Below are 27,844 nucleotides of genomic sequence, written 5' to 3'. Positions count from 1 at the left end.
ACTTGCTGCTGATCCCTTGCAAAATTCACATTGCTGAAGCATTTACAGGAGCTCTCCTTGAGTTTTTTCCTACAGTTTCTTTCTTGCAAAGCTTATCATTCTGTAAAAAGCCACAGTTGAGAGAAAGCATGGGGTTTCAGATGCACAATTACACTTGTTGTCGTTATGTAAAATTCTTTGGCAGGAAATAATAATAATAATAATAATAATAATAATAATAATAATAATATCCTGCCCATCTGGCTGGGTTTCCCCAGCCACTCTGGACGGCTCTGAGCAGAATAGTAGAAACACGATAAAACATCAAACATTAAAAACTTCGCTAAGCAGGGCTGCCTTCATATATATCAGGGGTTGGCAACCTAAGGCCCATGAGCCACAAATGGCTCATGGGGGTTGTTTAACTGGCCCATGGACCCCTGCCGGCCGCTTGGTCAGCTCTCGTGCGCGTGCTAAACTGGTGCAGAGCAGAGCAGGGACCGCCTTCCGTGAAGCTGACCGGCTTCCCATTGGTTGCAGGAAGCTCCCGCAGCCAATGGGAAGCTGTGCATGCCTCCTCCGTGCCGGAAGGAGCACCGGAAATAGCATTTGCGCATTCATGTGCACGCGTACACACCCTGTGACGTCTGCGGGACCGTGAACCTCCCCAGGCCACAAAAACTTTGCCAACCCCTGATATATATGAATGGGGAGAAATGGCCAGGGAGGAAAACCTCTAGTTCTTTCAGCCCACCTGCTGTTCCTTAGCTCAAAATTGCAGCCTTCCAAGGTTTCTCTTCTTTTGAAATAGAATAGTTGGAGGTCTGTTACATGCAGTTGTGGGGAATCTGTAGCCTTCCAGATGTTGTTGGGACTCTAGCTCCCCTCAGTCTCTGCCACCATGGTCATAGAACTGTAGAGATGGAAGGGGTCATCTCAGGGAGGTCAGCTGGAGAGGCACATGCTCCCCACCCCTGATGTAATATGTAGTTTGCCTGTCAGCCATAATATTGCTCAAGATTTGCCTTTGGTATTCCAGCAATCCCATACTAACAAACGAAAGCTGCATCTGTTAATTTTTTAATTTTGCTCTGTGCTAGACCAAAAATCTTTTCAAAAGCACCCCTGCTTCCACATCAAAAGCTGGCTGCTTAGCTGGAAGGCTTATAAAATCCAAAGTGTCTCTGCAAAGGGAAAGTTTGTATTTATAATCCTTTTACATGGCCTTTGTTAAGCAGATAAGTGAATGGCAGCTCCTTTTATGAAGCTTGTCAGAGGTGTCGATGTTTGCAGCTTGATTCCATCGCCTCTCTGCTGGCTGCCTGGGAGCCAGTCATGGGCACAAGCGGACTGACTGCACTCCTTTCACCAGCACTCGCCACATTGTAGGATAATTAAGTGCCACTTGATAAGGCGAACTGCTCTGATGTGCTAAGTGAGGTAGCACTTGACTTCTCATCACTCCGTTCTGTCCCAGTGGCTGAAGAATGGCTCCAGGTTGGAGACTTTTCATGCTGAGGCCTGATGTTCCATTTAGAGCAGCTATTTCAAGGCGTCTCTGCTGAGCATTTGTATGTCTTCTTTAGATGAACGCCAGCCACAAATGTGGTTTTCACCACTCAGCAGAAGCATGAATGGGGGAGCCTTTTCCCAAGCCGTGTCTTTGACAAATCTACCTGCCTGTTACGCGAGTTTCCAAACACCTTTGTAGCACTTATTTACGTATTTAAGAAATGTAGGGACTGCTCATCATTTGGCCCCACAGTGGTTTGCAATAATAAAATGGTAATGAAATACAGTACATAAAACAATATAACATTTCTTAAAAGAAAACACAATGAAAAAGAGAAATGAAAAACTCTGAATAATTCATCACATTATTTAAAAATATTGGTTTGCTTAACCCATCATCCAAACAATTCATTAAACCAATGAAAACAAATTGCACTTCATCACCAAATGATAGCATTTTAAAAAAATTGATAAAGAGTGACAATTTCTTTACAAATTGATATTTATCTGTAGAAAATCCTGAACCCAAATATCATGTTTATACACTATAGCTGTGTTCCATAAACCATTCTGATAACAGAGGTGCTACTTTTCTTCTTTCAGTACTTGGGAATTAACATTTTTGCAACTACCAATAAGTTAGTAACCATCTCAACATTTGTACTATCCAGACATCATTCCAAATAATTCAATAGCATTCCAGTTGGTATTCCAGTTGGTTCATTTGGGATATAGCCAATCATCTGTTCAATATAATGCAACACAAACCACTGAAAACTAGGAATCACATTTCAAAAATAATCTGTAAATTTTTCAACATCAACAGTTATCCTGAGACAACTTGTTAATCTGTGTTTTTTTTAATATGGTGTAAAATATCATTCACACATTTACAAAAACTTTAATTTTAACATTTGATCAATCAGGTTATAAAATAAAAGTTCATTTTGTACCCAAAAGTGGTGTTGCTTAATTATCAACCCCCAGAATTTAATTAATAAGAATTTAATTTTACACTTGTTAACAGCTGCAAAGTTAGTCATCACGAGACATTGGAAGTGCCTGGACGTGGACCTCTTTGAAACCTGGATCACACAGATTTGGACTTAATACTTATAGACATACTTAATACTTTGCAACAAGAACGCTGAAGTGGTGGGGGGGGGGAGCACTGCTTTTTATGCAACATGGTTTGTTTTCTTCACTATGTACAGTCAGTCAGGTATGGCTTCCACCCCCCAAAAACACGAGAGACACTACTGAATGACACTTTGGTTCATTGTAAGGTGGTGGACTCTCCTTCCTTGGAGGTTTTTAAGCCATCTGTCATGCTTTATGGGGGGTTGGACTAGATGACGCTCAGGGTTCTTTCCAACTCTACAAATATATTAATTCTGTTATTCTATATGAGCAAGAGAATATAGTCTTCAGTAAGAGAATAATTATATGAAGAGGAGTTGTTGGGTTTTTTTTTTGCTGGTTTGTGTCTTTGGATGAGATGGTTCATGTTTTCTCCAGTGTGCTGGCCCCTCTTTTTCATTGTTTTCTTCGTTTCATCTCCTTTGGCATCAGTCTACGGAATATGGATAAATGTTTAGATGAGATGCCTTTGACTTTGGCTGTGTACAGCCGCTCAGAGTGGAAAAAGAAGACGGAAGCCAGCTTTGTGTTAACTCTTAGGATGCTGTAGGTAGATGATTACTGCAGTAACATTATGTGTATACTTTCTACTGTTAAATATTCATTTTAAGAACATGAGAAAAGCCTGCTGGGTCAGGCCAGTGGCCAGTTTAGTCCAGCATCCTGTTCTCGCAGTGGATAGCCAGATTCTGTGAGAAGCTCGCTGACCTGACCTGACTTGAGCACAGCAGCACTCTGCTCCCCTGTGTTTTGCAGCAGGTGGTATTCAGAAGCATACTGCCTTTGACAGTGGAGGTAGTACATAGTCAGCATGGTTAGTAGTCCTTGACAGCCTTATCTTCCATAAATTTGGCCCTCCAAGTTGGTTGCCACCATTGCCTCTTGTGGGAGCAAATTCCAGAATGTTATGAGAGAGGGATAACAACTTTCTGCTGTCCCCTTTCTCCACATCATGGATAATTGTATACACCTCTGTCAAGTTTTCTCTTTCTTGTCTTTTCTCTGAACGAAAAAAGCCTTGAATAAGCCCTTTCCACATAGGGGATTTGCCCCATCCCCTTGAAAATTTTGGTTGTACTTTTCTAAACCTTTACAGTATCCTTTTTGAAGTGAGGTGACCAGAACTGTATTTCAGTTGCATTTGCACCATACATTTTGTTTTAATGATCAGAGTTTGCTCTGAAAGGCTCAGGAGCAGCTGTTCTTGACCTATGGTGTGTGTGTGTGTGTGTGTGTGTGTGTGTGTGTGTGCGTGCATATCATTACATTCCTAGAGAAGCCGTCAAGCTGACCTAATTGTCTTTTATAAACCTGCAGCAGCTGTTCATTTTCAGCATAATCCATTCCTACATTTATTTCCACTCCTGACATAAATCAGGGGTATGGGAGAAAATAGCTTGTATCTGTTTCCAGGTAGACTCAATTTTTCAAAATTCCTGGCTATTTGGTGAAGTGTGTAGTGGCTAAATTCATGAGCTATGAACTGAAAAGCATTAAAAAACCCCATGAAAAAACCTTTCCAAATCTGCCTTAGATGAAGTTGTCTATGTATCTGAAACAATAATTTTTCTTATAAGCCGAGTCTGGTGCAGTAAAATACTATTTCCTGTGCTGCTTAGAGAGTTGGTGATGCAAAAGCTTTCCCGTGGAAAAGTTTGGGGGACTGAAAAATCTCCATGCTAGGATGATTTTAAAATCCTTTTTGCTGCCATTTCCTGGTCTTAATCCAGTCTTATTGGGAACACACAGATTGATTGTCCCATGTAGGCCAGATCCATCAGTGTGAAACTTTGCTCCCCTTAATGGCACCCCAGATCCACTGCTGAGGATAAATTGGGAAACTTCAAACTGCAGGACAGCAAGAGGTGCCAAAAGGATGGCCCCTCCCTCTGCTACGTGCCCTTAAATAACCAGGAACTGACGTGGCTTTTTCAGGCCTTGTTGGCCAACACAGGAGTGGCAAATATGATGAGGCAAGCCAAACATGCAAAGCATTTTAAAACACATTCCTTACCCTCCGTAAAAGGGCTCCCCTGTAAGCAAGTGCTGTGATTTTTCTGCAGCCAGTGATATGAATTTTAAAAGAGAGATGTTTACTTTTGCTTTCTAAGCAACTTCTAGAATTCAGATAACATATTCCAAGGACATACTTTTAAAATCTGGCTGCTGTGATACAGGTCACTTTGAAAATTTATCTCATTTTAACTTGTTGCAAATCCTGTTTAGGCTATGAAAGAGGTCTTTTGGCTTTCACAGGGTTTCCTGACTAACTTATTATTATTCTAGACTAACTTTTTCTGTGATTAATGTTTTGCCTGGTTTCTGTTCAGTTTAATGCTTTCAACAGTAAACAGGTGCTGTTGATGAGCTTTTGAGCTGTAACTGAAGGACTGTTTTTGCATTGTGTGAGAGAGTTTGCATTGTGGGCAGGTTCAGCGTGGGAGAGGTGAGCTGGTTCTCCAAAATGCTCTTTTCTGGAACACCGAGGAGACTGTTTAGAATAAGATCCTTGTAGTCTTCAGGGTATTTATAGGCTTGTCATGTTGTGTGGGGAATGCTACATTATCCTTGGTGACAGAAGAGCCTAGCTTCAGGTTTCTCCACCTGTTGTATGTGGTAAACAGCTCACTGTTCTATGAAGTCAGTAAACCTTCCCCAGGCTCCTGTTCATCTAGGACAGGGGTCTGCAACCTTTAAAACAAAAAGAGCCACTTGGACCCGTTTCTGAAGAGGAAAAAAACTGGGAGCCGCAAAAGCATTGCGACATTTAAAACAAATATATCTCCGGAGCCGCGATCTGACAGCGGGCGGGAAGGTGACGTCGGGATGGTGCGTGACTAACGCACGTACCGCCCCCATGCGACGTCACAGCCAGTACAGCGCCCGCCACAGGGGGGAGTGTCGGGGCGCACAATGCGCCTCCTCCCCTCGCTAGTATCCGCCCCGGAGCCGCGGCAAAGGTGTAAAAGAGCCACATGCGGCTCTGGAGCCGCGGGTTGCAGACCCCTGATCTAGGACAAGAGACAGGCTAATAAATAATTGGAATATGGTTCTTTTGAGGTACTTCACAAGAGCCATCTTGGTCAGCTCTGCTGATAAACAAAACATCATCTCAACCTGGAGTTGCTGCTTAGACTTCAAGGCTTTGCAGAATTTGGAATCCCCCAGAATCCCAAAGCATTTGATTATTTGCCAGCACCCGTTACTTGGTTTGGGTGGTCATTTTTAATACTTGGAAGGAACCATAAGGTGACACTTCCAGCTTGGCAGTTATTTTTGGAAATGCTTCAACTTCAGCCGGAATTATGACTCATATCACATTGTTAAACGGTTCTCGCATCTTTAGGATAACAGGGCTCCTGGAAATGCAATAGCCGAATAGCTGAGTTAATTTTGACAGCTGAATCTTCCCAGCCTTTGCAATACCATCGGCAGGAGAGAAGCTGAATTTTCCGAAATCTTCCATTTCTTTGTACAGTCATACCTCGCGAGTCGAATGTTTTGCTTCCCAAACTCCGCAAACCCGGAAGTGAGTGTTCTGGTTTGCGAATGTTCTTTGGAACCCGAACATCCAACACGGATTCCTGCAGCCAGTCAGAAGCCGCGCCTTGGTTTCCGAACATTTTAGAAGTCGAACGGACTTCCGGAACAGATTCCGTTTGACTTCCGAGGTACCACTGTACTTGCTAAACCAGATTGGCTTTGCATTTTAAAGTCTAATGTCTCTTGCAACCGCCCCTGTGACTTGGGTCGTTTTTTTAGTCACAATTTTACAAACTGACAAATAAGTGTGTCCCAGTTTAGCCCATGTTGAACTGGGATTTTGAACTCCAATCCAGTTCTCTGTCCCGTCTTCCATGCTCATTTGTTGTGGCCAGCGGGTGTCTTCTTGCCCCTGGCCGAACCTTTTTGGTGGGGCAAGCACAAGTGCAGCTGAGCATGTTAACTGCAACTTGTTATGGTAACAGTGGCAGAGCTACGTCGTCCCCTCTCTTCGTGTCCATCCCAGCCACAATAAAAGCAATGAAGGAACCCTTGATAACGTAAAGGAGGTCAAGAGTTTGCTCCCAGTTGTATCTAATCTCTTGTAACGTTCCTTTGCAGTCCAGTGCTCTGTGTTAAACCAGCTCCACACAGACTTCTGTTTCACCTCACTTAAGCCTTCATCCTCTTCCACACTCCTGAAGCTCTAGCAAGATTAAGAGAACGGAAGGGAGTGCAAAGAAGGAAGGGGAACAGGCATTGCTTTTTTCTGGGGGGTATTCAAGGGTATGCAGTACCAGCACCTCTGTTTTTTGTTGTTGAAAAACTGTGGCACTTAACTATAACAACTTCATGGTGAGTACCAGCATCTATTTTTCTGTGGAAAAAGCACTGGGTGCAGGCATTACAAAGGTTATTTTTAGAGGCAGGAAGTGAGATAAATGTAAAATTCTTCCAGGGCATCCTCTCTGTTCCCTATCCTTACACCCCACCAGCTTGTCAAATATGTGGAAGAAATTATGGCACTGCCAAATAAAGTGTCCATATGGCAGAGCTCCCCTCTCCTCCCTCTGCCATAGGAATAAAAAAATAACAATTTGCTCTCCAAAGTGATAGTTGTTCTTGCTCTGAGTTAGTCGTAGCATTGATGATTGCAGTTATATGTTGCGGTCTCCCATTTCAGGTTCTTCACTCACTTCTTATTATAATACAGTCATACCTCGGGTTGAAGTAGCTTTGGGTTGCGCTCCGCAGCGACCTGGAAGCAATGGAGCACGTTACTTCCGGGTTTTGACGTCCGCCTATGCGCAGACGCTCAAAATGACGTGATGCGCATGCGCGGAAGCGGTGACGTGCGGACGCGGGTTGTGTTCACTTCAGGATGTGAACAGGGCTCTGCAACGGATCCCGTTCGCATCCAGAGGTACCACTGTGATAGCTATTATTACTACTGCTGCTGCTTATTAGACTTGTTAGATGCTTATTATCCAAAGGTCTCCAAGCAACTTATAACGCATTAAAATATCAATATAAATACATAATACCATAAAAGCAGAGCAGACAATATCCATAACTGACACAGGAAGCTCGGCAGCTCACTAATAACAAAAAACATAGGGGGAGGGGGATGTAAGTCTTTATGGTGCCACAATGATGTGCACATTACCAGAGACTGGATTACCAAAGCCAGCCTGTCTCTATGCAGGTAGGGTCACAGCTAGAGTACCACCACAGACTGATGAAAGGCACTGTACACACTCCTAATTGGCTTCAGCAAGTCTCACAAGACCTCAACCACTCCTATTGGTAAAGGGAATAAGATTGCAGAAACACCCTTAAATATGATCTCCAATTTAGCTCTTTCCTCCTCATGGCAATAGGGCACTAGGCCAGAGTTAAATGTGTCCTTCCTTGATGTGAGCCGATGGCTGTGCCTGAAGCTTTCAAGGGCAGTTGGGGATTTGCTTTCTAGCCATTTTGAAAACTGTATACAAACAAGTCAGTGGGTGAGTTTGGACTTCATTGAAGCCGCCCAGACAGGAGGGAAATAACAATTCTTATTGGCTCAATACAGGAATGTTTTTGTCCTGCATGTCTGCCTTTTTGCTCCGCAGCACAATAAGTGAGCGTTCTTATCTGATGCTCTGAATGAACCTTTGTTTGAGAAAATATTGTTAGTTTTGGCTTGAAGAGAGCTGAATTCACGCGTCCAGTTTCCCACAAAAGAGATTAGATTAATTTTCTTTTAACAATAAAGAAATGTGGAGAAAGTGTGAGCCGTTGTCAAAACTGGTTTGTTTAGTTCAGTTGAACCGAAAAGGCTAGGTAACTGAATGTGTATTGAGAATTAGGTTTAGGAATGTTAAATTGCTCAGTTTTATTATTGTGCATTCAGATTAATTGTTTTAAAAGTCTGGTTAGTGTAGCAGAATATGGGTATCATCACTTAACGGTTTTATGACCGAGTTCCAACTAGGAATTGAATAAGTCGCAACAAAAAGACGCCACTCATCTCCTACGAGGATTTACCAGTGACTCAGTGCCAGAATACAATTAGTTGTTGGCTGCATTTTCTACATGCAGAATGTAGATTCCAACATGGTTGAATGCACTGTACCACTTTAGATTTACAGGTGGGATATAATCACTTTTTCACACTTCCCCATGTCTGCCCATAAAAACTAGCATACTAAGAAGAAATGAGTTGTCAGTTTTCTTTTTAAAACCAATATACGACACTTTCTATATATATATAATGTTTATTATATAACATAAAAATTATTCACATAATGCAGGTATTATAAAATAAACCATCAGCTATAATTATAGTGCAGTTAAGGGTGTTAACATGTGAAAATAATGTACTGTTGAGCAGGGAGTAGGGTCAGGCATAAGAGGCCATTTGTTTTGGGTTGAGCAGGGAGTAGGGTCAGGCATAAGGGGCCATTATTATGGGTTTTTTAATAGACAACTGGAAGAGGAGAGATGTGCAGAGGACTATGAGTGGATGGGTGCCCTATTTACTATCCTTTGGACCCCCTGGGAAACTCACCAATCCAAATCTTCTGTAGCTTGGAACTGACAGTGCTGAGTAGGTCAAAGCTGTGGGCGACCTAGGGTGAGGTCACCACGTCCCATGACGCCTCTCTGTTGTGAGATCTTGTGGGTGATCTTTGAACTCATTTAGGCTCTGGGTGAGAGCCAAGGTCAATGGGTGGTGTCCTAGGTAAGAGCCAGGAAGCTGAGAGGTTTTGTGTCAGAAGGAGAAGGAATTGATACCAGGAAGCATTCTTTAATAAGTTGTGTTACTAATTCTTCTGTGTATTTTTGTAACATTTGTTGTTCTTGCTTTAGTTTTCTGATAATATTTTTATTAATTGGGAGGTTTGGAAATGGTATAAACAAAGAGGAGCATTTCAAAATGCTAACCCCCACCCCATGCTGCAGTCTGAACTGGGGCAGTCAGGTTTCTCCACTGTACAACCCAGCCTTTTGATTCAGTCAACAGTACTTTGCCTTTCCGTTATTCGGGCTACTCCTTTCTGAAATAATCTTTCACTATGATTCTCATTGCTTTGCTACTTGGTCTGTGTCTGCTTCAAGGTGGAATGGTGTGTGAAAATTCTCATACATGAGATGCACACGGTCATTCAGAGCATAGTTGCTTTCAAGGGCAAAGGAGCAATGAGCAGATAGCAGCCAAATCACAGGGCCTGTGGTCCACTGAAGCAGCATGTGCAATGCACTAAGCATCCCTTCCCAACCTGGCGCCCTCCAGTTGTTTTTTGACTCCTACTTCCATTAGTCCCAGCCAGCTTGACCACAGTTCAGGTATCATGGCAGTTGTGGCCCAGCACACAACTGGAGAGCACCAGATCAGGGAAGGAAAGCATTAGTTAACATGAAGAACGTAAGAATAGCCTGCTGAATCAGGCAGCCAACCAACCCAGTAGTCCCTCTAGTCCAGCATCCTGTCCTCAGAATGGCCACCCAGATGTCCAGAACCTAAGTGCAGTAGCTCCACTCTCCCCACCTGTTTCAAGGCAAAGAGGGGAAGCCATCTGCAAGGCTCATGTGCTCTTTTACTGCTTGAAGTTTGGTTTAGCAGTAAACATCAATTTTCATTCTGTCATCGAGACAGTCTACACAAGAGTTTCCCCCCGCTGCGGTTCTGCAGGTAGTACTTTAAGGGCCAGCGATGTGCGGCCTCTTTGTCCTGTGCCTTTTCAGAGTTGTTCTGTTACTGTTGTTCTGCTATTTCACTGTCTCTGTATTAGTGCTTGTGTGCTTTAGCTTTGTGCTATTATCACTGGTGGGAGGTTTCTTAAACCTGAAAACCTGTGTTGTTGTTTTTAACAACGCTGGGGCTGGCTTTCTGGGCGGGAAATAGTAACCTGCCATTTTCATTTCTGACCCTCTATTTCATGGCCGTTGGGTAAGTAGTGAAGACGACCCTTTGCCGCAGTGTAGCTGTAAGGAATTGCTTTTGTTTCATGAACTCAGCTGTGTTGCTGCACCTTGTGGAGCATCACAGAGCATTTCCCCCCCTTTGCTCCTAATGTACAGGTGCGATGCTGCGCAGGTGCTTACCTGATAAAATTAAATAGAAAGTCACATGAGACACAAATGCCACCCAGTAATAAACAACTTCTGTTGTAATCTCTTGCATGTGGCAAGGGATTCCAGATTAATTTTAGGGGAATTATACCATCATCCTCAGGATGGCAGCCTGGGAGAGGGCATTCTCTGTGGCAGCCCCTAAGTTGTGAAATTCGCTCTCCCCCACCCCCAACAGAGGTGCATCTAACACCTTCATTGTATAGCTTTTGCTGTATGCTGAAGGCACAGCTCTTTACTCTGGCCTTTGACACCTAGGTTTAGTTAATAGGAGCCACCCCAGTCCTCTGATGTAAAGTTTCAGCTGGGGTGGGGGGGAAGGGTTAACCCACCCTGGGACACTATGGTGAAGGGCAGGTAACACATCAGTACAAAAAGTCAGATTATACCATAACATGTGACCATCAAGCAGCAGTTCAGTTTGCAAGACAAAGTAGCACAAGGAAGCCTCACTACAGTGGTGCCTCGCAAGACGAAATTAATTCGTTCCGCAAGTTTTTTCTTCTTGCGAGTTTTTCGTCTTGCGAAGCACGGTTTCCCATAGGAATGCATTGAAAATCAATCAATGCGTTCCTATGGAAACCGCCTTCAGACCAGGTCCGGGGACAGTCTGTCCCCCGACCTCTTCTGAAGGCTGGGGGGGGGGACAAGGGCTTTTCTTCCCACCCCCAGCATTTTAAAAAACCCCGGGACAGCGGAGGACTTCTCCGCTGTCCCGGGGTGATTTAAAAGCCCCCGGGAAGGCAGGCAGGGGGTACAAAGGTCCTGGACCTCTTCTGAAGGCGGGCGGGGGGCGAAAGTCTTTGCCCCCCCCCCCCCGCCTGCCTTCAAAAGCCGTCCGGGCTTCGTTTCTCCGCTCCGCTGCGTTTCTCCGCTCTCCCGGGAAGGCAGGCAGGGGGGAGCAAAGACTTTTGCCCCCCGCCGGCCTTCAGAAGAGGTCCAGGACCTTTTCTGAAGGCCGGCGGGGGGCAAAAGTCTTTGCTCCCCCCGCCTGCCTTCAAAAGCCGTCCGGGATAGCGGGAAGCGCTTCCCTGCTATCCCAGACTGCTTTTAAAATGCTGGCGGTGGGGAGCAAAGCCTTTCGGCCCCCGCCGGCCTTCCTGGACCTCTTCTGAAGGCCGGAGGGGGGGAAAGGCTTTGCTCCCCACCGCCAGCATTTAAAAGAGGTCCCCGGAGATTTCCCTATGGGCTTTCTTCTTGCGAAGCAAGCCCATAGGGAAATTCGTCTTGCGAAGCAACTCACAAACGGAAAACCCTTTCGTCTTGCGGGTTTTCCGTCTTGCGAGGCATTCGTCTTGCGGGGCACCACTGTACTAGAAAACTGCCCTGTGCAGCAGTGGTGGCTGGTGCTCATTGGGGCTGCTGAGGTGTAAAGCAGGAAGCCAACAGCAGGTGGAGCCAGAGGTAACATCAATAAATTCTAGATTTGTTCCCATCCTCCTCCCTTCTGAATTCTACAAGGGCAATTTTGAGGCTGAAGAAGAGGAATCTGACAGTGCCACCCCCTGGATTGGTAGCTAAGTAGCAAAGTGGGCAGGTGGGGGGGGGGGGATATCTGAGAACAAACTGAGGTTGGGGGGCAGAGCTAGATTTCCCTCCACTGCTGCATAGGTTGATTCTTCCTTGATCTTCCAGGATGCATTTGCTCCAGTTTGCCCATGGATGGTTCCCTGCTTTCAGAACTTACTATGAACTCAGCTTTGCTTGCTTGCTTTCTCAAATCGAATGTTCTTCATATCTTTCCCGTGCTGTTTTATCTTCCCTGGGGGGTTGTAAATAAATGGCACAAGAGGTTTGTGGGTTTTTTTAAGAACACGTTGCTCTTAGGAAATACAGGATTAAAGGGAGGCAGTATGACCTTTTGGGAATTAGCAGCTTTAAAAAGTCACCTCATGCGATGCAGGTTAATTAAAGTATTGCCTGCCTCTTGGGTTGGGGATTAATTATTATCTGACCTGCCATTAACTTGGACTGAGAACTTGAATCTCTCCCTCCAGGATTTCAGCCAAGAGAGAGCAGAGTGCATTATACACATCCAGACTGTAGAGCTACTTTTGTTTTTAAACAAGTTTGTCAATATTTGATTACTATTACAGTATTTGTTAAATCCAGCCTTGCTAATAACTCCTAATAACATTTACATACAAAAAAAATCTAACTAGCCCACCCTAACTACATACTGGAGCCTTTTTTGGGAGTTTTAAACTGACTTTTGGAAGGTTGTCTTCAGTTGTTTACTAGACGTTTTAATTGTTATTAGTATTGGTATGTTTAGGACGCGGGTGGCGCTGTGGGTTAAAGCCTCAGCGCCTAGGACTTGCCGATCGAAAGGTTGGCGGTTCGAATCCCCGCTGCAGGGTGCGCTCCTGTTGCTCGGTCCCAGCGCCTGCCAACCTAGCAGTTCGAAACCACCCCCGGGTGCAAGTAGATAAATAGGGACCACTTTATAGCGGGAAGGTAAACGGCATTTCCGTGTGCTGCGCTGGCTCGCCAGAGCAGCGATGTCACGCTGGCCACGTGACCCAGAAGTGTCTGCGGACAGCGCTGGCCCCCGGCCTATAGAGTGAGATGGGCGCACAACCCTAGAGTCTGTCAAGACTGGCCTGTATGGGCAGGGGTACCTTTACCTTATTGGTATGTTTGCCACCTTGGGCTCCTTTGAAGATGGTGTGGGGGTGTAAATCTGATGAAATACATTTGCTTGTCATTTATACCATGTCTGTGGCCTGAAAGGAAAAAAGCCACAATATATATGAATAGCTCAACCTCTGTGTCCAAGGCTAATGCAGGGCTGGGGGTGTCACCAAGATTGCAGCTGGAGAGGGAGGGCTTCCCCACACTCTGCATTCCTAGGGACCCCCCACCCACATGCTTTGTATTCAAGAGAAAAACCTGTGGCCAAAGCTGCACGCTATGCATTTGAAATATCATATATTTGGGCCCTCCGTATCTGTTGATTGGTGTCTTGGGATTGCTGGCTAAGGCCATGAAGTCTTACTTTGTGAGAGTGGGAGACACAGATACCCTTGTTGCACAAACCTTTTCCTGCCTGTTTTGGATGCACATGATGCAGAGGTTGTCATCGCCAGTATTGCTTGATAGGAAACTGAGCATTTTGTTGTTGTTGTTGTTTAGTCGTTTAGTCGTGTCCGACTCTTCGTGACCCCGTGGACCAGAGCACGCCAGGCACCTCTGTCCTCCACTACCTCCCGCAGTTTGGTCAATCTCATGCTGGTAACCTCGAAAACACTATCCAACCATCTCGTCCTCTGTCGCCCCCTTCTCCTTGTGCCCTCCATCTGAGCATTGGACACCAGGAATATCTGAACCCCTGTACCCACAGTTTCATTGTATGTTAGGCAATTGGGGTTAAGAGAGCCAGTGTGGTGTAGTGGTTAAGAGCGGTAGTCTCGTAATCTGGGGAACCGGGTTCGAGTCTCCGCTCCTCCACATGCAGCTGCTGGGTGACCTTGGGCCAGTCACACTTCTTTGAAGTCTCTCAGCCTCACTCACCTCACAGAGTGTTTGTTGTGGGGGAGGAAGGGAAAGGAGAATGTTAGCTGCTTTGAGACTCCTTAAAGGGAGTGAAAGGTGGGATATCAAATCCAAACTCTTCTTCTTCTTAAGGCAACAAAAGAAGCTGAAGAATTATGTCTACCTTGGGCATTCACTCTTTTGGAAAGCCCTGGAAATCTCAGGAGACAAAGAGTTGCATTAGCAGATCATTCAAGTCTATGCTTTTCAGTGTCCAGCAGAATGGTGTGTGTTTGGTGGTCGTGGTGCTTTGTTTTAAATTGTACTATATATTTCATTGCTATATAATGGAATGGAGCAGCCTTTGCCAATCTGGTGCCTTTCAGGTGTTTTTGTTCAAACCATCTGGAGGGCATCAGGTTGGCAACGGCTGGAATAACAGCTGGGAAGCAAGTACAGGAGCTGCATAGGTCAGGTGCTGTGGTAATAGCACAATACAGAAGAAGCTAAACAGTTACCTGACATTATCATTGCGAGGGGAAGCCAGTATATATTCATCTCGATTCAGTCAAACTCCTTCCGCAGGTTTTTACTACCCACTTTTGACAAAGCAATTGTCAGTGGGTTGGCTGTAAAATGTGCAGCAGCAAGTCACTAAAATCTTATTTAGGAACCTATTTTGAGCAGGGTGGATTTGATTTAAGTCAAATTGATTTAAATCACTAGTCAGTAAGACTTGATTTAAATCATTTTTTTACAGAAAGATTCATTCTTGCTGGTATAATCTTAATAATGAAGATTTCAGTTTTGGAATAATAAATTTTCAGAGTAGTTTTTACAGTTACCATATTTTTCGCTCTATAAGACGCACCAGATCACAAGACGCACCTAGTTTTTGGAGGAGGAGAACAAGAAAAAAAAATATTCTGAATCTCAGAAGCCAGAACAGCAAGAGGGATCGCTGTGCAGTGAAAGCAGCAATCCCTCTTGCTGTTCTGGCTTCTGGGATAGCCGTGCATCCTGCATTCGCTCCATAAGACACACACACATTTCCCCTTACTTTTTAGGAGGGAAAAAGTGAGTCTTATAGAGCAAAAAATACGGTATATCAAAAATTACTAATTTGGTTATAATATTAGAAATACATAGACAGATAATTATGAAACTATTGTGAGGTTTAATAAGTTAACTGTTTATATTTGGACAGCTTTCCTGCTTACTTTATTGGAAGGAGAAAAATAATCATTTCCTTAATAACAATTTAAACGATTTGTTTAACTAAAACAATAACATTATAGCATATGTATTCATGTGTGTTAACTGATGTGGTTGAACGATTTTTTTTAAAAAACAACAACCTTAGACTGAGTTTTAGCACACATGAAAAACTTAAAACAAATCCTTATTTCCTGATGAATAGCCTTTGGACTATAATGTAACTTAAATAGAAAGCTATCTTTAGAAATATTTTTCCTCTAAAAGCATTTTATTTTAAAAATCCTATTTACATAAAAAAAAATCTGATTTAAATTATAAAAAAATCAATTTTTTATTTTTTATTATTTTAAAAAATCATTGATTTTTATCCACACTGATTTTGAGTTTAAGGGGCATGAACTTCACTTGGGATATTTTCAAGGATGCAGTTAACCAACCCGTTTAGTCAGAATGACAGAGCGCAACTTTTAAGTTAAAGACAGTTTTTACATTAAAGCAGCAAGAAGTCTGGTTATGGATTTCCTATGTCATTGTTTTGCCCCAGAAATTGTAGTTGCTCCCTTGTGTGTGGTTTTTCAAATGGAATGTAACATCAGAGAATGAACCCAGAGGGAGAGCCTCGTGTTTAGTGAATTTGTGTTCCCGATGGGGAGAGGCATTTTCTTTTAAAGCATGGCAAGGATTAAAGAGGTCCTATGTGTCGTCAGCCATTCTGCTCAAAGTGCTTAAAGCCAAACACCCCCTCCCAAGCAGTGGACCAGAAAGGAAGCCAGGTGGCCGTGTCCACCCTGTCTAGACTTAAGCCCGTCACAGTTGTCGCCATGAGCCATTACAGGATTATTTGGGGAATAATGCCAGCTCTGGCAATCCCAGGGAAAAAGCAAGCAGCTGTCACTGGGCCAGCAGGTGTGAGAGATCAGGGCTTTTGTCCCTGCACGAGATGCAGGGAAAGCTGTCGCTTTTCCAGGACTCTGCGGGCCTTCTCATGCCTGCAGTTGCTTTGCTTTCTCTAAATCACGTTGCATACAGCCAGGCGGGTGGCAAAGGAGCAAGAGCTGCAGGGCCCATTTTGGTCCCACATCCCATGCGGCTTTTGTAAACTCAGTTCAAAAGCCCATCCATCTCCCGCTCTTGGAAACCATCGATTGTAGTGCTCATTAGGGTTGCATGGATTTTCTGCCAGATTGATTTTGAACACTGTCTTCAGTATACAAACACACCCACCCACACCCACCCCCCCACACCCTTTAAATCAGCTTAGATCAGGTGTTGGCAAGGTTTGCCTTGCCTGGGCTGGTTCACTCCAGCGGAGATCCCTCTGTGGGCCAGATTGTGCGCGCACATGAGCGTGCACAGCCGTGATTTATGGCGTCTGCATCTGTGCAGAAACGATTTCCAGTGTCTGCATCTGCTCAGATGTGATTTTCGACACCATGGAAGCGAGTCCCCATGTTGCGCTGCACTGGTTTAGCACAGTGCGTGGGGCGGCTCAGTTTGGGGGCAGCTTGTGAGCCAGTTAAACGACCCCCGTGGGCCGCTTGTGGCCCATGGGCCTTAGGTTGCCTACCCCTGGCTTAGATCAGTTTCCAAAACCCAGGATATACCGGCACAGGATATCCCAGTCCATGTTGCCTCTTGGCATCCTGCCCTCTCATTTGTCCAGACAGTTTTCTGTGCTTTCTGGCTAGTGGTGGTAACTTGTGCTAGCTGCACTGTAGTCAGCATCAGGGAATCCGAGCATGTCCTTGCTTCCTCCTTCAGAGTGATGTCACTGTCCATATATGTGTGTGCATGTACAGTGGTACCTCGGGTTACATACGCTTCAGGTTACATACGCTTCAGGATACAGACTCCGCTAACACAGAAATAGTACCTCGGGTTAAGAACTTTGCTTCAGAATGAGAACAGAAATCGTGCTCTGGCGGCGCGGCAGCAGCGGGAGGCCCCATTAGCTAAAGTGGTGCTTCAGGTTAAGAACAGTTTCAGGTTAAGAATGGACCTCCGGAAAAAATTAAGTACTTAACCCGAGGTACCACTGTAATGGCTACTGTGTGTGGTTTCCTTGCTCTAAGGGGCATGGAGTGGTGGGTGCATCAAGAATCATGGCTGGATGTTTCAAGGCACATTTCAGTCGCTCTCATGATGACAAACAGTTTGAAAATAGCTGTTCTTCAATGAACCCCATCAGCTGTTCTGCGGTTCAGCAAAACATGGACTTCCTCTGCTGTCTTTGAATGAACTGATCATTTGAGGTCATTTGGCGTCACTTAATTCTGTCTCTTCCATGCTCTAGCGACCACATTCCTCATTTTAAATTCAGATTGGAACAGACGCTCCTCTGTTCGTTTTTTAAGTATGTTTTTTCACCTCTATCTGCAATAGTGTTTGGTAAGTGTGGCGAGATGGTCAAGAGGTTAATATTTAAGTCTATCCTCTGTCGTACAAGTTGTTTTCCACGTGATTATTTCTTTTTTCTTCCTTGTTTCTTGGCTTGCTGTCTGTTGCAAGCGCCAGTGACCTTTAAAACCTTTTTGCACAGAATTTGCTTGTGAAAGGCAGCATTGAGAGAGAGATTGAAGCATGCCCCATCTGTGCTGTGCCAGAGTTAATAGTTCCCTTATAGCCTCTTCAGGGCTACTTTTGGCTCATGTAATGAGGCCATCCTGCAGGAATGCACTTAAAAACTTTCTCAGTCTTGATCTTCACCAGCTTTCAACACAGGAAAAATTCCTGAACACAACCAATCCTGAAATGTGAAAGATGTTTTTAAAGTTGTAGAGGATTCTGGATGGGCTTGATTTCTCAGGGCATTGGCTTCATTTTTTAGGCAGTCTCTCAGGAAATGCTTTCAGCAGTATAGCTGAGAAGGAACCTCTGCACATCAACCATCGAATCACTTCATGTTGCAAAGGGTTCTTGGGCATGTTCTAACTTCTAAGGCTCTTGGGTCTTACCATTACCCTTTATGAACTGGGTGTGTCATAGAACATCCCAACGCTCACCCCATGGCTTGCAGTTACAGGAGATACTATATTTTTCACTCTATAGGACGCACTATTTCCCCTCCAAAAATTAAGGGGAAATGTGTGTGTGTCCTATGGAGCGAATGCAGGCTCCTTGGCTTCAGCGATATCAATGTGAAGCCTCCAAAGCACAGAGGGAGTGCTCCCTCCGCATTCCGGAGGCTACGCGTTGCTTTCACTGAAGCCTGGAGAGCGAGGGGTCGGTGAGCACCGACCCCTCTTGCTCTCCAGGCTTCAGGGATAGCTGCCTGAAGCCTTTGGAGCGCAGCGGGCCCTTGCACTGCGCTCCAAAGGCTTTGGGTTCCTTTTATGAGAGCCGGGAGACCTGGCTTCAGGGATAGCTGCCTGAAGCCTTTGGAGCGCAGCGCGAGGTCCTGCTGCACTCCAAAGGCTTCAGGCGGCTATCCCTGAAGGCTTTGGAGCGCAGCGGGAACTCACGCTGCGCTCCAAAGGCTTCGCAACCTTGCCGCTGTTCCCGGACCTGTTCTGGGGTCGGAGGAAGCTCGGGCTTCCCCCACCCCAGCCCCGCGGCTAAAAACGAAGCCAAGACAGCGAGCAGGATCCATCCCGCTGACTGTCTAGTCTTGCCAAAGCCGCGCGCAACCTCTCCAGCCAGGAGAGGTTGCGCGCGGCTAAAGAGGAAGCCAAGACAGTGAGCGGGATGGATCCCGTTTGCTGTCTTGGCTTCTTTGCTCTTGGGGCCTGGGGGGGGGGGAAAGATTTTTTCCCTTTGATTCCCCCCCCCCCCAAACCTAGGTGCGCCTTATGGAGCGAAAAATATGGTAATCCACAGTAGTGGGTGAGCTATCTTTCCTTTCGTAGAGAAGCTTGTCCTCACTAGCAATTACCTTACAAAGAAAGACCTGATGGGCTTTCATGGGACATTCCAGCATTCCTTAGGGAGGGGCCATAGCTCAGCAGAAAACCACATGCTTTGTGGGCAAAGGTCCCAGGTTCAACTCATGGCATCTCCAGCTAAGAAAAATGATGGGATGGGAGAAATCCCTCCCTGCTTAAGACCCTGGAGAGCTGTCATCTATTAGGTTAAAATGACAAATGCAGTAGCCTGACCTTGTAAGGCTTATAGGAAGCTTATACAAGGCAGTTTTTAAAGCCACTGCTTCAGAGTACTATATCCAGGGCTTTTCTTTTTTTAGCTGGAACTCAATTCTGACACCTCTCAGGTGGACACCATTGCCATTATTGGCGTGGGTGGCGCTGTGGTCTAAACCACTGAGCCTCTTGGGCTAGCTGATCATAAGGTTGGCTGTTTGAATCCCCGCGACGGGGTGAACTCCTGTTGCTCTGTCCCAGCTCCTGCCAGCCTAGCAGTTCGAAAGCACGCAAAAAAGTGCAAGTAGATAAATAGGTACCGCTGTGGCGGGAAAGGAAACAGCATTTCCGTGTGCTCTGGCTTCCGTCATGGTGTTCCGTTGCGCCAGAAGTGGTTTAGTCCTGCTGGCCACATGACCCAGAAAGCTGTCTGTGGACAAACGCTGGCTCCCTTGGTCTAAAGCGAGATGAGCGCTGCAACCCCATAGTCTCCTTTGATTGGACTTAACTGTCCAGGGGTCCTTTACCTTTACTCTTACCTATAGGAGAACAAGGGAGGTGTTCATTGTGAGTTTCGGCACCTCCTCTTCTAGAAAAATAGCACTGACTATACCCCAAATCCAGAAACTAGCACCGTGATCAAAAGAGATGTGGCTCTTTTAAGGCGTATATTCGCCTCAACAGAACAGAATATCTAAATATCTGCTGCCTAATTAAAAAAGTTGTATGTGAGCAGGGCTGGTTGGAGTAGAAACATGGGTTTGCCCTGGCATCAAGACAGACTATAGTAAGGGGTTTCAATGTCCCCATGAGTCACAACTTGTCCCCTTTAGCTCTGCTTTCAGGCCTGGTCAGAATTAAAACTCAGGCCCAGGCAGAGGACACTAGGTAGCCTTCAAAGCTGTCAGCCTGGTGTGCTGTATCTTTACTTTGTTTTGCTTCAGAATACATTGTTTTTTATTGTTGTTTAAATCTGAACCTTCTCTGCTTTGTTGCAGCGGCAAGTTGGTTTCACCCAAGTGGAAGAATTTCAAAGGCCTGAAGCTTCAGTGTAGGGATAAAATCCGGCTCAACAACGCCATCTGGAGGGCTTGGTACATTCAGTGTAAGTTCTGCCCATCCTCAATGTGTTTGGGTGCTTTGGGAAAATCCACACATTAGTACGTAGCCAGCCTGGGACTTCTGATTGTTTATTACATATCACGTGCCTTGTCCTCTTTCAGGGTGTGCAGGCAATATAAGCAGCAATATAAAAGCCTCAACAAAGCAATCTTGTCACACAAAACCCGGAAGAAACATCCCATAGCCAAATCAGGCAGAGGCAGTAACTTCTCCGTTGTGTCAGATACCAGTTGAAAGCAGAATCTCAGCCTTTCCTAGGAACCCCAGTAATGCCAGAGGCAGGCAAGTCTCCCTTTGGAGAAAGCTCCATGGTTTAGCCTCCACCACTGGAAAGGTTCTGTCTCCTCGAACCCCCTCCATGCTTCAGAGGGCAGGGGGATGCGGGGCCAAGGCCTGCTCACCCATCCTTTGCTCCCTAGGAATTTGCCTGTGGTGAGAACAAGGCCATCTGCCCCTCCTTTGGTTCCTCCCCTCTCTGTGGATAGCATCTCTGTTCTTTTTATTTTAATATTATTGAAAGTAACCTTGAACATTTTTAACTGAATGGTGAGGTTTCATTTTAAAATAAAATTAAAAGGGAATGGTTGAACCTGAAAACACCCTAAACATGATGTCTCCCTGGTTCAGTTGTTCACTACCGTAGATTCCGGCGTATAAGACGACTTTTTAACCCCGGAAAAGAGGTTAAAAAGTCGGGGGTCGTCTTATACGCCGGGTATGGCTGCACTGGGTGGCGGGCTCTGCTCTGCACCGGAAGGAAGCTGCCTGGCGATGCTAAGCCGGCTTCACTGGGCGGCTTCCTCCCAGCGCGGAGCCCGCCGCCCACTGCCGCTGCCCAACGAAGCTGCCGAAGCGTATAAGACAACTCCCCAAATTGGCAGCTGCCAATTTGGGGGGTCGTCTTATACGCCCAGTCGCCTAATACGCCGGAATCTACAGTACTTCTCCCAGTGATGTGGGGTCTCTGGTGATGTCCTTCACTTCTGCCTGTGGTGAGGCGAGACTTGGGAGAGGAAGCATATAAGTCTGAGGCCTGATTCTAGGGACTTAGGAGGCTGCCTTACACCAAGTCAGACCCTTGGTCCATCTAGCTCTGTATTGTCTACCTGGACATGCTGGGGATCGAACCTAGAATCTTCTGCATGCAAAGCAGGTGTTCTACCGCTGAGCTTTAGCCCTTCCCCACTCCTGTCAATTTCACTTTCTCATTTTTCCATCTTAAGTTCAGTTTTTGCCATTTCTAAATCAGTTTGCAGTTTTAAAAAAATTCCCACAAATCTTCAAGTGCATAATCACATGCATATATCCAGGTATGTGTGAATATTTTTATGAACATTTGCCCAATATGCTGATTTCTGCACGTTAACACAAATTTTCATGCATACTTTTTCCTAATATATATATTTGTATTTAACATAATTTATATACTGCTTGATTGTGAAGAAAACCTCTTAGGTCATCTACATAGCATTTAAATTATATATTATATGCTTTTTTGTAAGCATTTCTTCGTTGTAAAACTGTAAAGCAAAATTCAGAGAATTGCAGATTTCAAAGGATAGCTGTGTTTTAGTTTACACATTGATTGAAGAAATGTGAATTAGGTAAGCGAGTTTCTCCTCCAGCCTTCCTTATGATCTCTCTCTGTGTGCATACAAAAACCAGCCCTTTATGGAGAAGATTGGAAGGTTCCCTACTGAATTTCTGTCGTGTACAGTAGCTGAATTCTGCTCCTCATGCCACACTTTAACACTTGCGCAGAATCTGGCATGTGCACATCCCTGGTTCTTTAACAGTGGAAGTCCTGCTCTGTGGCTTACTTAGCATGGCAGTCAAATCTGACCTGGCTTGCTCCCCCTAGAGATGTGCTCTGCTAATGCTCTGGTTCGTGTTGCAGATCTGGAGAAGCGGAAGAATCCTGTGTGCCACTTTGTGACTCCCCTGGATGGTTCTGTGGAGGTAGATGAGCACCGGCGCCCTGAGGTACATCAGGCAGAGAAAAATGTGACTGTGGTACAGAGGATATCTCTTCATGCTGTGGGCTAATCTCATTTTATGCTACTTTCACCTGAATTGCCTTTGCTTATCTGCCCCTTCCTGTCTTTCCATAGTTCTCTGTTGTGTTTTGACACTGGGGTAGAGAGTGGGGTAAGGAGCACAAGAAATCAGTACATAAGCGAATGCACATATTTGAATGTAGGCTTCCTATCAGTTCTGGGTGGGCAGGTGGGTCTCGCCATCAGGCAGATGGTGTGTCAGATGCTAGAGGCCAGGTGGTGGAGTTTGTTAAGGGTGCTAAGAGTTATTTTGAGATCCCTATTCCCCTCAGAGCTACAATTCCCACAGTTCCCTGGGGAAATGGATTGGTTCTTAAACCTCTTTGGGAATTGCAACCTTCCCAGAGCCCAATAAGCAAGGAAAACCTGTTGGGTGGGTGGGAGAGAAATAAATGAAGAGTGGGGAACTGGTTTCTCCCACTCTTTATTTATTGATTCCTCCCTGCTCCCTGTGCCCACGTAAGGTTGCAATCGCGTGAGTAAAGTGAGCACGAGTGATGGGCCCACTGTACTTCGCCACCGCCACTTTATTTTTTAAACATTTTTCTTCCTCAGGCTATTGCAACAGAAGGGAAGTATTGGAAACGGCGGATAGAAGTAGTAATCCGAGAGTACCACAAGTGGAGAACCTACTTCAAAAAAAGGGTATGTTTTTTCACACCCAGTTTTCAATTTGGAAGTAGACCAGTATCTTCTCAATTGCCTCCAGAAAGGAAAGGAAAGTTTCAGCTTATCAACGAAGGCTTAAGAATGAAAAGGGTTGGCAATTCAACTGTATTAGTAGAAATATGCTCGCCCCAAACAATAAAATGTTAATTTTCTACTGATTTGTGCATTCTGTTGTCACTCATATTGTCCTGGTTCACCCGAATAGTCCAAGTATCATTGAACTGTAGAGTTGGAAGGGAGCCTGAGGGTCATCTAGCTTGCAATGCAGGAATCCTAACTGCATCATACACGACAAGTGGTCATCCAACCTGTGGTTAGAATTTGCTTCTATACCACGCTGTTCGTTACCCAGGTGAGGGACCTTTTAAATAAAGCATGCAACCAAGGAAATGAATTCAAGTCCAGTAACCAGGAAGAACCCAGAATTTATTGTAGCTATTGCAATAGGGCAGAGCTCAACTCAACGCAGTTGTTCTATCCAAACGGCCAGTTAATAAGAATTAGAACAAGTAGATAAATAGGTACCGCTCCGGCGGGAAGGTAAATGGCGTTTCCATGCGCTGCTCTGGTTCACCAGAAGCAACTTAGTCATGCTGACCACATGACCCAGAAGCTGTACGCTGGCTCCCTCGGCCAATAAAGCGAGATGAGCGCCGCAACCCCAGAGTCAGCCACGACTGGACCTAATGGTCAGGGGTCCCTTTACCTTTTTATTATAGGTAAAGCACACAAAGAGAGTCCTAAAACATCTAAATATTCTTAAAACATAAACATCCTTCTACATACATCAGGAAAGATTGCAGGTCATAGGATGGTAAACATGTATGGCTCCATACTGTGATCTGCTCCCCCACAATTACCGTATTTTTCTGTGTATAAGTCTAGGTTTCCCCCCTGAAAAATAATGTCAAAAAATAGGGGGTGTCTTATACTTGGATAGTCTTCTACGTGGGGGCATCTTATGGACGGAAAAATACGGTACCTTGGGGTGTCCCAGGTGCCCAGGCCTTTTGAGCCTCTAATGTGACATTTCTATCCCTGTTCCCCTGGTAACCAGGCCTTTGTCGAGTTGTTGACATTGCTTCCTTTATCTCACTTCCCTTGCTTCTCCTTTCTCCCAGGAAACTTCAAGGATAGCTGTTTTTACACTCCTAACTCACAATAGACTTGGAATAACATCCTAGAGGGTCACTTTCAGGATTAGATAGGGTTTCTTGTTCATGGCCCAGATCTCGCTGGAAATTGGTGCCACTGCCTGGCAGCCGGGTGGGCAGAGAGCCTGTGGTGGCACAGCCTCTCTTGGGCTTATGCCTCTCTTTGTGGCTGCCTCACCCCACCTCATGGGCAGACCAGCTCTGAATGATAAATAAAATACTTTGCTTCAAGGCAGTAAGAATTCCTCACACAAATAGGGGCTCCAGTTCATGGTAACTCTAGAAGTGTGTTGTAATTCTGTTGGGGAAAAATATCATTTCTCTTCTTCAGTTGCAGAAACATAAAGATGAAGACCTCTCCAGCTTGGTCCGGGTAGGTGTTGAGTTAGCTCTTGTTTTGTTTGTTGTTCATTAGGCCTGAAAGTATTAAAAAAGTGACTCCCAGCACTGTTAAGAAGAAGGTATTCCTCTTCTTATTTTTGCTTAAAAAGTAGGTGTGAAACCAGGGCAGTCTGCAGGTCAGAGGGGAAGTGAGGGGTGCTGTAACCAGTAAAATTCCCTGAATCACTACAGTTGAGCACCATTTTGCATTCCAAAGTTCTTTAATGGTGCTATTGATTATTCTATAGAAAATCCACTATGAGTTGGGTTTTTCTTGCTCGCAGCTGCAGCTGAGCCAACCAGGATGCCCATGACTAAACTGAGAGATGTGCGTCAAGGTCTCCTTGAAAAATACCATATCCCCAAAGAATTGCTCTTTGCAGAATGTGCTCTGTGACTCTCCTCCCAATTGAGAAAGGAAATTGCTGAGTTTTATGCCTTGTGGACTCCTTGCTAGCTGGGTGCAGCTCCAGACACTCCTGCTTCTTTTAATGTATTATTTTTGTTTTAAAATGTATTTTCAAAGAAACTCAAGGCGTCGTACAATCCAAACCACAAAGACAGTAATACAAAACATGACAGTCCCCACTAAAATTGCAAATACTGACATCCAGAGTGGGCCCTGTTTTAACTTTTCCCTCCCTCCCCTGACCAGGATGATGACATGTTCCTCTGGCACAAAGAGACATACGGCAGGGAAACACCAGTCCCTATGGAACTGGACTGCCTCTTCAGCACAGACATGCTTATGTCAGAGCTACCAGACACCCTCTTCTCCACACTGTCGTCTCACCAGCCGCTCTCTTGGCCAAATCCCAGAGAGATAGGTAAGAGAAGCTTGCCCTTTCCTGGATCATCTGTGGAGAAGGAATTCCACAGGATAGGCTTCCAAGTACTTCCAAGTTCTTTCCTGTTTGGGGGGGCGTGGGAGCGAGGAAGTACCTTGCTGTCTTACTTCCAAATGTGCTTCCTGGCAGCCACCAATATTGGGATAGTTTAAAAAAAGACCACAGCATCTTGCCTTGGAACATTTTAAAGGTTTATCTCTTGACTATACATAGAATTACATCTCTTCTATATCTGTGTTTTATTTTTTCTAGTTTCACATTTCTTTTTATTTGCCATATCCATAATTTTTATTGTATTCTGTATGAGTTTATGTCAGTAAGCTTTTAATTATTATTTTTTAAAGATTATCTTCCTTGATCACAGGCCCACCCATGCAGGCATCAGAGGTTAGGGGAAGAACTTCCAGGCAAATCCCATGCACTTTAGACATTAAGCACTCGTTTCTTTCCATTCTTTAAGTTGGGGGGGAAGGGGGGGAAAGGGGAGAAATTGGTAGAACCGTGTCTTGAATCTAGAGGTCAAGGTAGATTATTTTCTTTGGAGGAATAGTTTCTAATCCAGAGAATAGTCCTTGGTGAGAGGTTCAGTGAAAGAGCCTCTGGGGGGAGGCACTGTGGTTCCAGGCACCCAGATGATGGTCTGATTCCATGGAAAGAAAGGCAGCTTTCTTTGTGCCTAGCAAACCGCACCCATTACTTCCAATCCGCCCACAAAACACGCAGGCACAGGGGGAGCATTGGCAGTATTCTTGGACATGCTCTCAGTTGATGTGAGGTGGTAGAAAGTGTCCGGAAACCCTCCCATGCCCTGTGTGAGCTGCTCTACTTTATGCGGTCTTCCACACACCCTGCCGAATCTTCAGAAACCCCTTGGGTTTGGGGGACATATTAGGTAGTTGTCAGGGGACTGCCATTGGAACAGGGGAGGGAGCCGGGGGGGGGGGGGTACAGAGAGCCTCCGAAGCTTCTGAGGAGCAGCTCCTCCTCCAGTGGTGGGGAAAGCCACACCTCCAGTGGAGCACAGTGGGAAAGAGGGAGCCAAGCGAGGGGAGGGCTCGAAGATCCTACTGAGAGCCCAAGCGCCTCACCTAGCCTGGCTGGGCAGGAGGCAGAGACGCCATTTCTGTCGCCCAGCTTACGCAGAGGGGAGAAACATAAGGAGGGGAGTTGGAGATTTGGGGTGTCCCAAGTTCTTATGTTGGGGGAGAAACTGGAAGGGGCCACTCCTGGAATCTGCAAGTGACTAAGACGGACATGAACTTTGTGTTTCTGCACTGTAAATAATTTGCACCAAATAAAACCTGTTAAAGACAGGTTGGAGCCCTGCCTGGTTACTCACGAGCAACCACTACCAGCATCTGACATTAGTGTAGAAATTGTTTCCTGAAAATAGTAAGTTTGATCATCACTGCCTCGGAGGGGAAGCAAACATGTTTTGTACCATGCTGCCATCAGTTTCCCAGCTTTTCAGATCACAATGTTGCTCTTGTTACGCAAATGGGGAGGGTAGCAATAGGAGACAGAAAACACAGAGAAGTTGGCCTGGCTCTGGTGCTGTATCCCAGGGGCCCCAAACTCCAGGTATTAGTTGTTGGGCTCCAGACCTCCTGCTCCCCACCCCCGCACACCTTGCTTTTGGGCAGTTGGGCACACTGGTGCAGTATTGGTGATGCCTGTACCACCCTCAACCTCATTTTCCCAGAGTCTTCCATACTAAGTGTATTCAGCACAGTGCCCAGATGTTGTGGACTACAATTCCTATTATCCCTGGCCATTGGTCATGCTGCCTTGGGCTTATGGGAACTGTATTCCAAAGCATTAGAGGGCACCACAGAGAATCAAGAACAGGGTTAGCTAAACTGGTGCTTTCCTGATGCTGCAGGACTACAACTGCAATCATCCCTGCCCATTGGCCATGCTGATTGCGGCTGGCCAGCCCCCTGGTCTAGAAGCTCTCCAGTACACCTTCTCACTCTTTTTCTCTTTGAAATTTTCCAGCACACTTAGGAAATGCTGACATGATTCAGCCAGGACTCAGCCCTCTCCAGCCAAACTGTATGGATACTTTTGAGTTTTTTCAAGGTAAGAATTTTGCAGGGGTTACACACTCTTGT

The 27,844-nt window shown here is 45.4% G+C and overlaps 1 protein-coding gene across 2 annotated transcripts in view; it reads left to right on the top strand.

The window, feature by feature from the left end:
* Positions 1–27,844, top strand: part of MLXIP (MLX interacting protein) — a 61,324-nt gene that overhangs the window by 10,582 nt on the left and 22,898 nt on the right. For both annotated transcript variants that reach the window (XM_028710130.2, XM_028710131.2), the window contains exons 2-7: positions 20,498–20,604; positions 22,519–22,604; positions 23,234–23,323; positions 24,833–24,874; positions 25,538–25,709; positions 27,729–27,812. In XM_028710130.2, the coding sequence (XP_028565963.2) occupies positions 20,498–20,604; positions 22,519–22,604; positions 23,234–23,323; positions 24,833–24,874; positions 25,538–25,709; positions 27,729–27,812 (581 nt within the window). The remainder of the gene's footprint in view (positions 1–20,497; positions 20,605–22,518; positions 22,605–23,233; positions 23,324–24,832; positions 24,875–25,537; positions 25,710–27,728; positions 27,813–27,844) is intronic.

This window comes from Podarcis muralis, chromosome 16 (genome assembly GCF_964188315.1).
Source record: "Podarcis muralis chromosome 16, rPodMur119.hap1.1, whole genome shotgun sequence".
Classification (NCBI taxonomy): domain Eukaryota; kingdom Metazoa; phylum Chordata; class Lepidosauria; order Squamata; family Lacertidae; genus Podarcis; species Podarcis muralis.
This window is presented reverse-complemented; position numbering and strand designations above follow the sequence as displayed.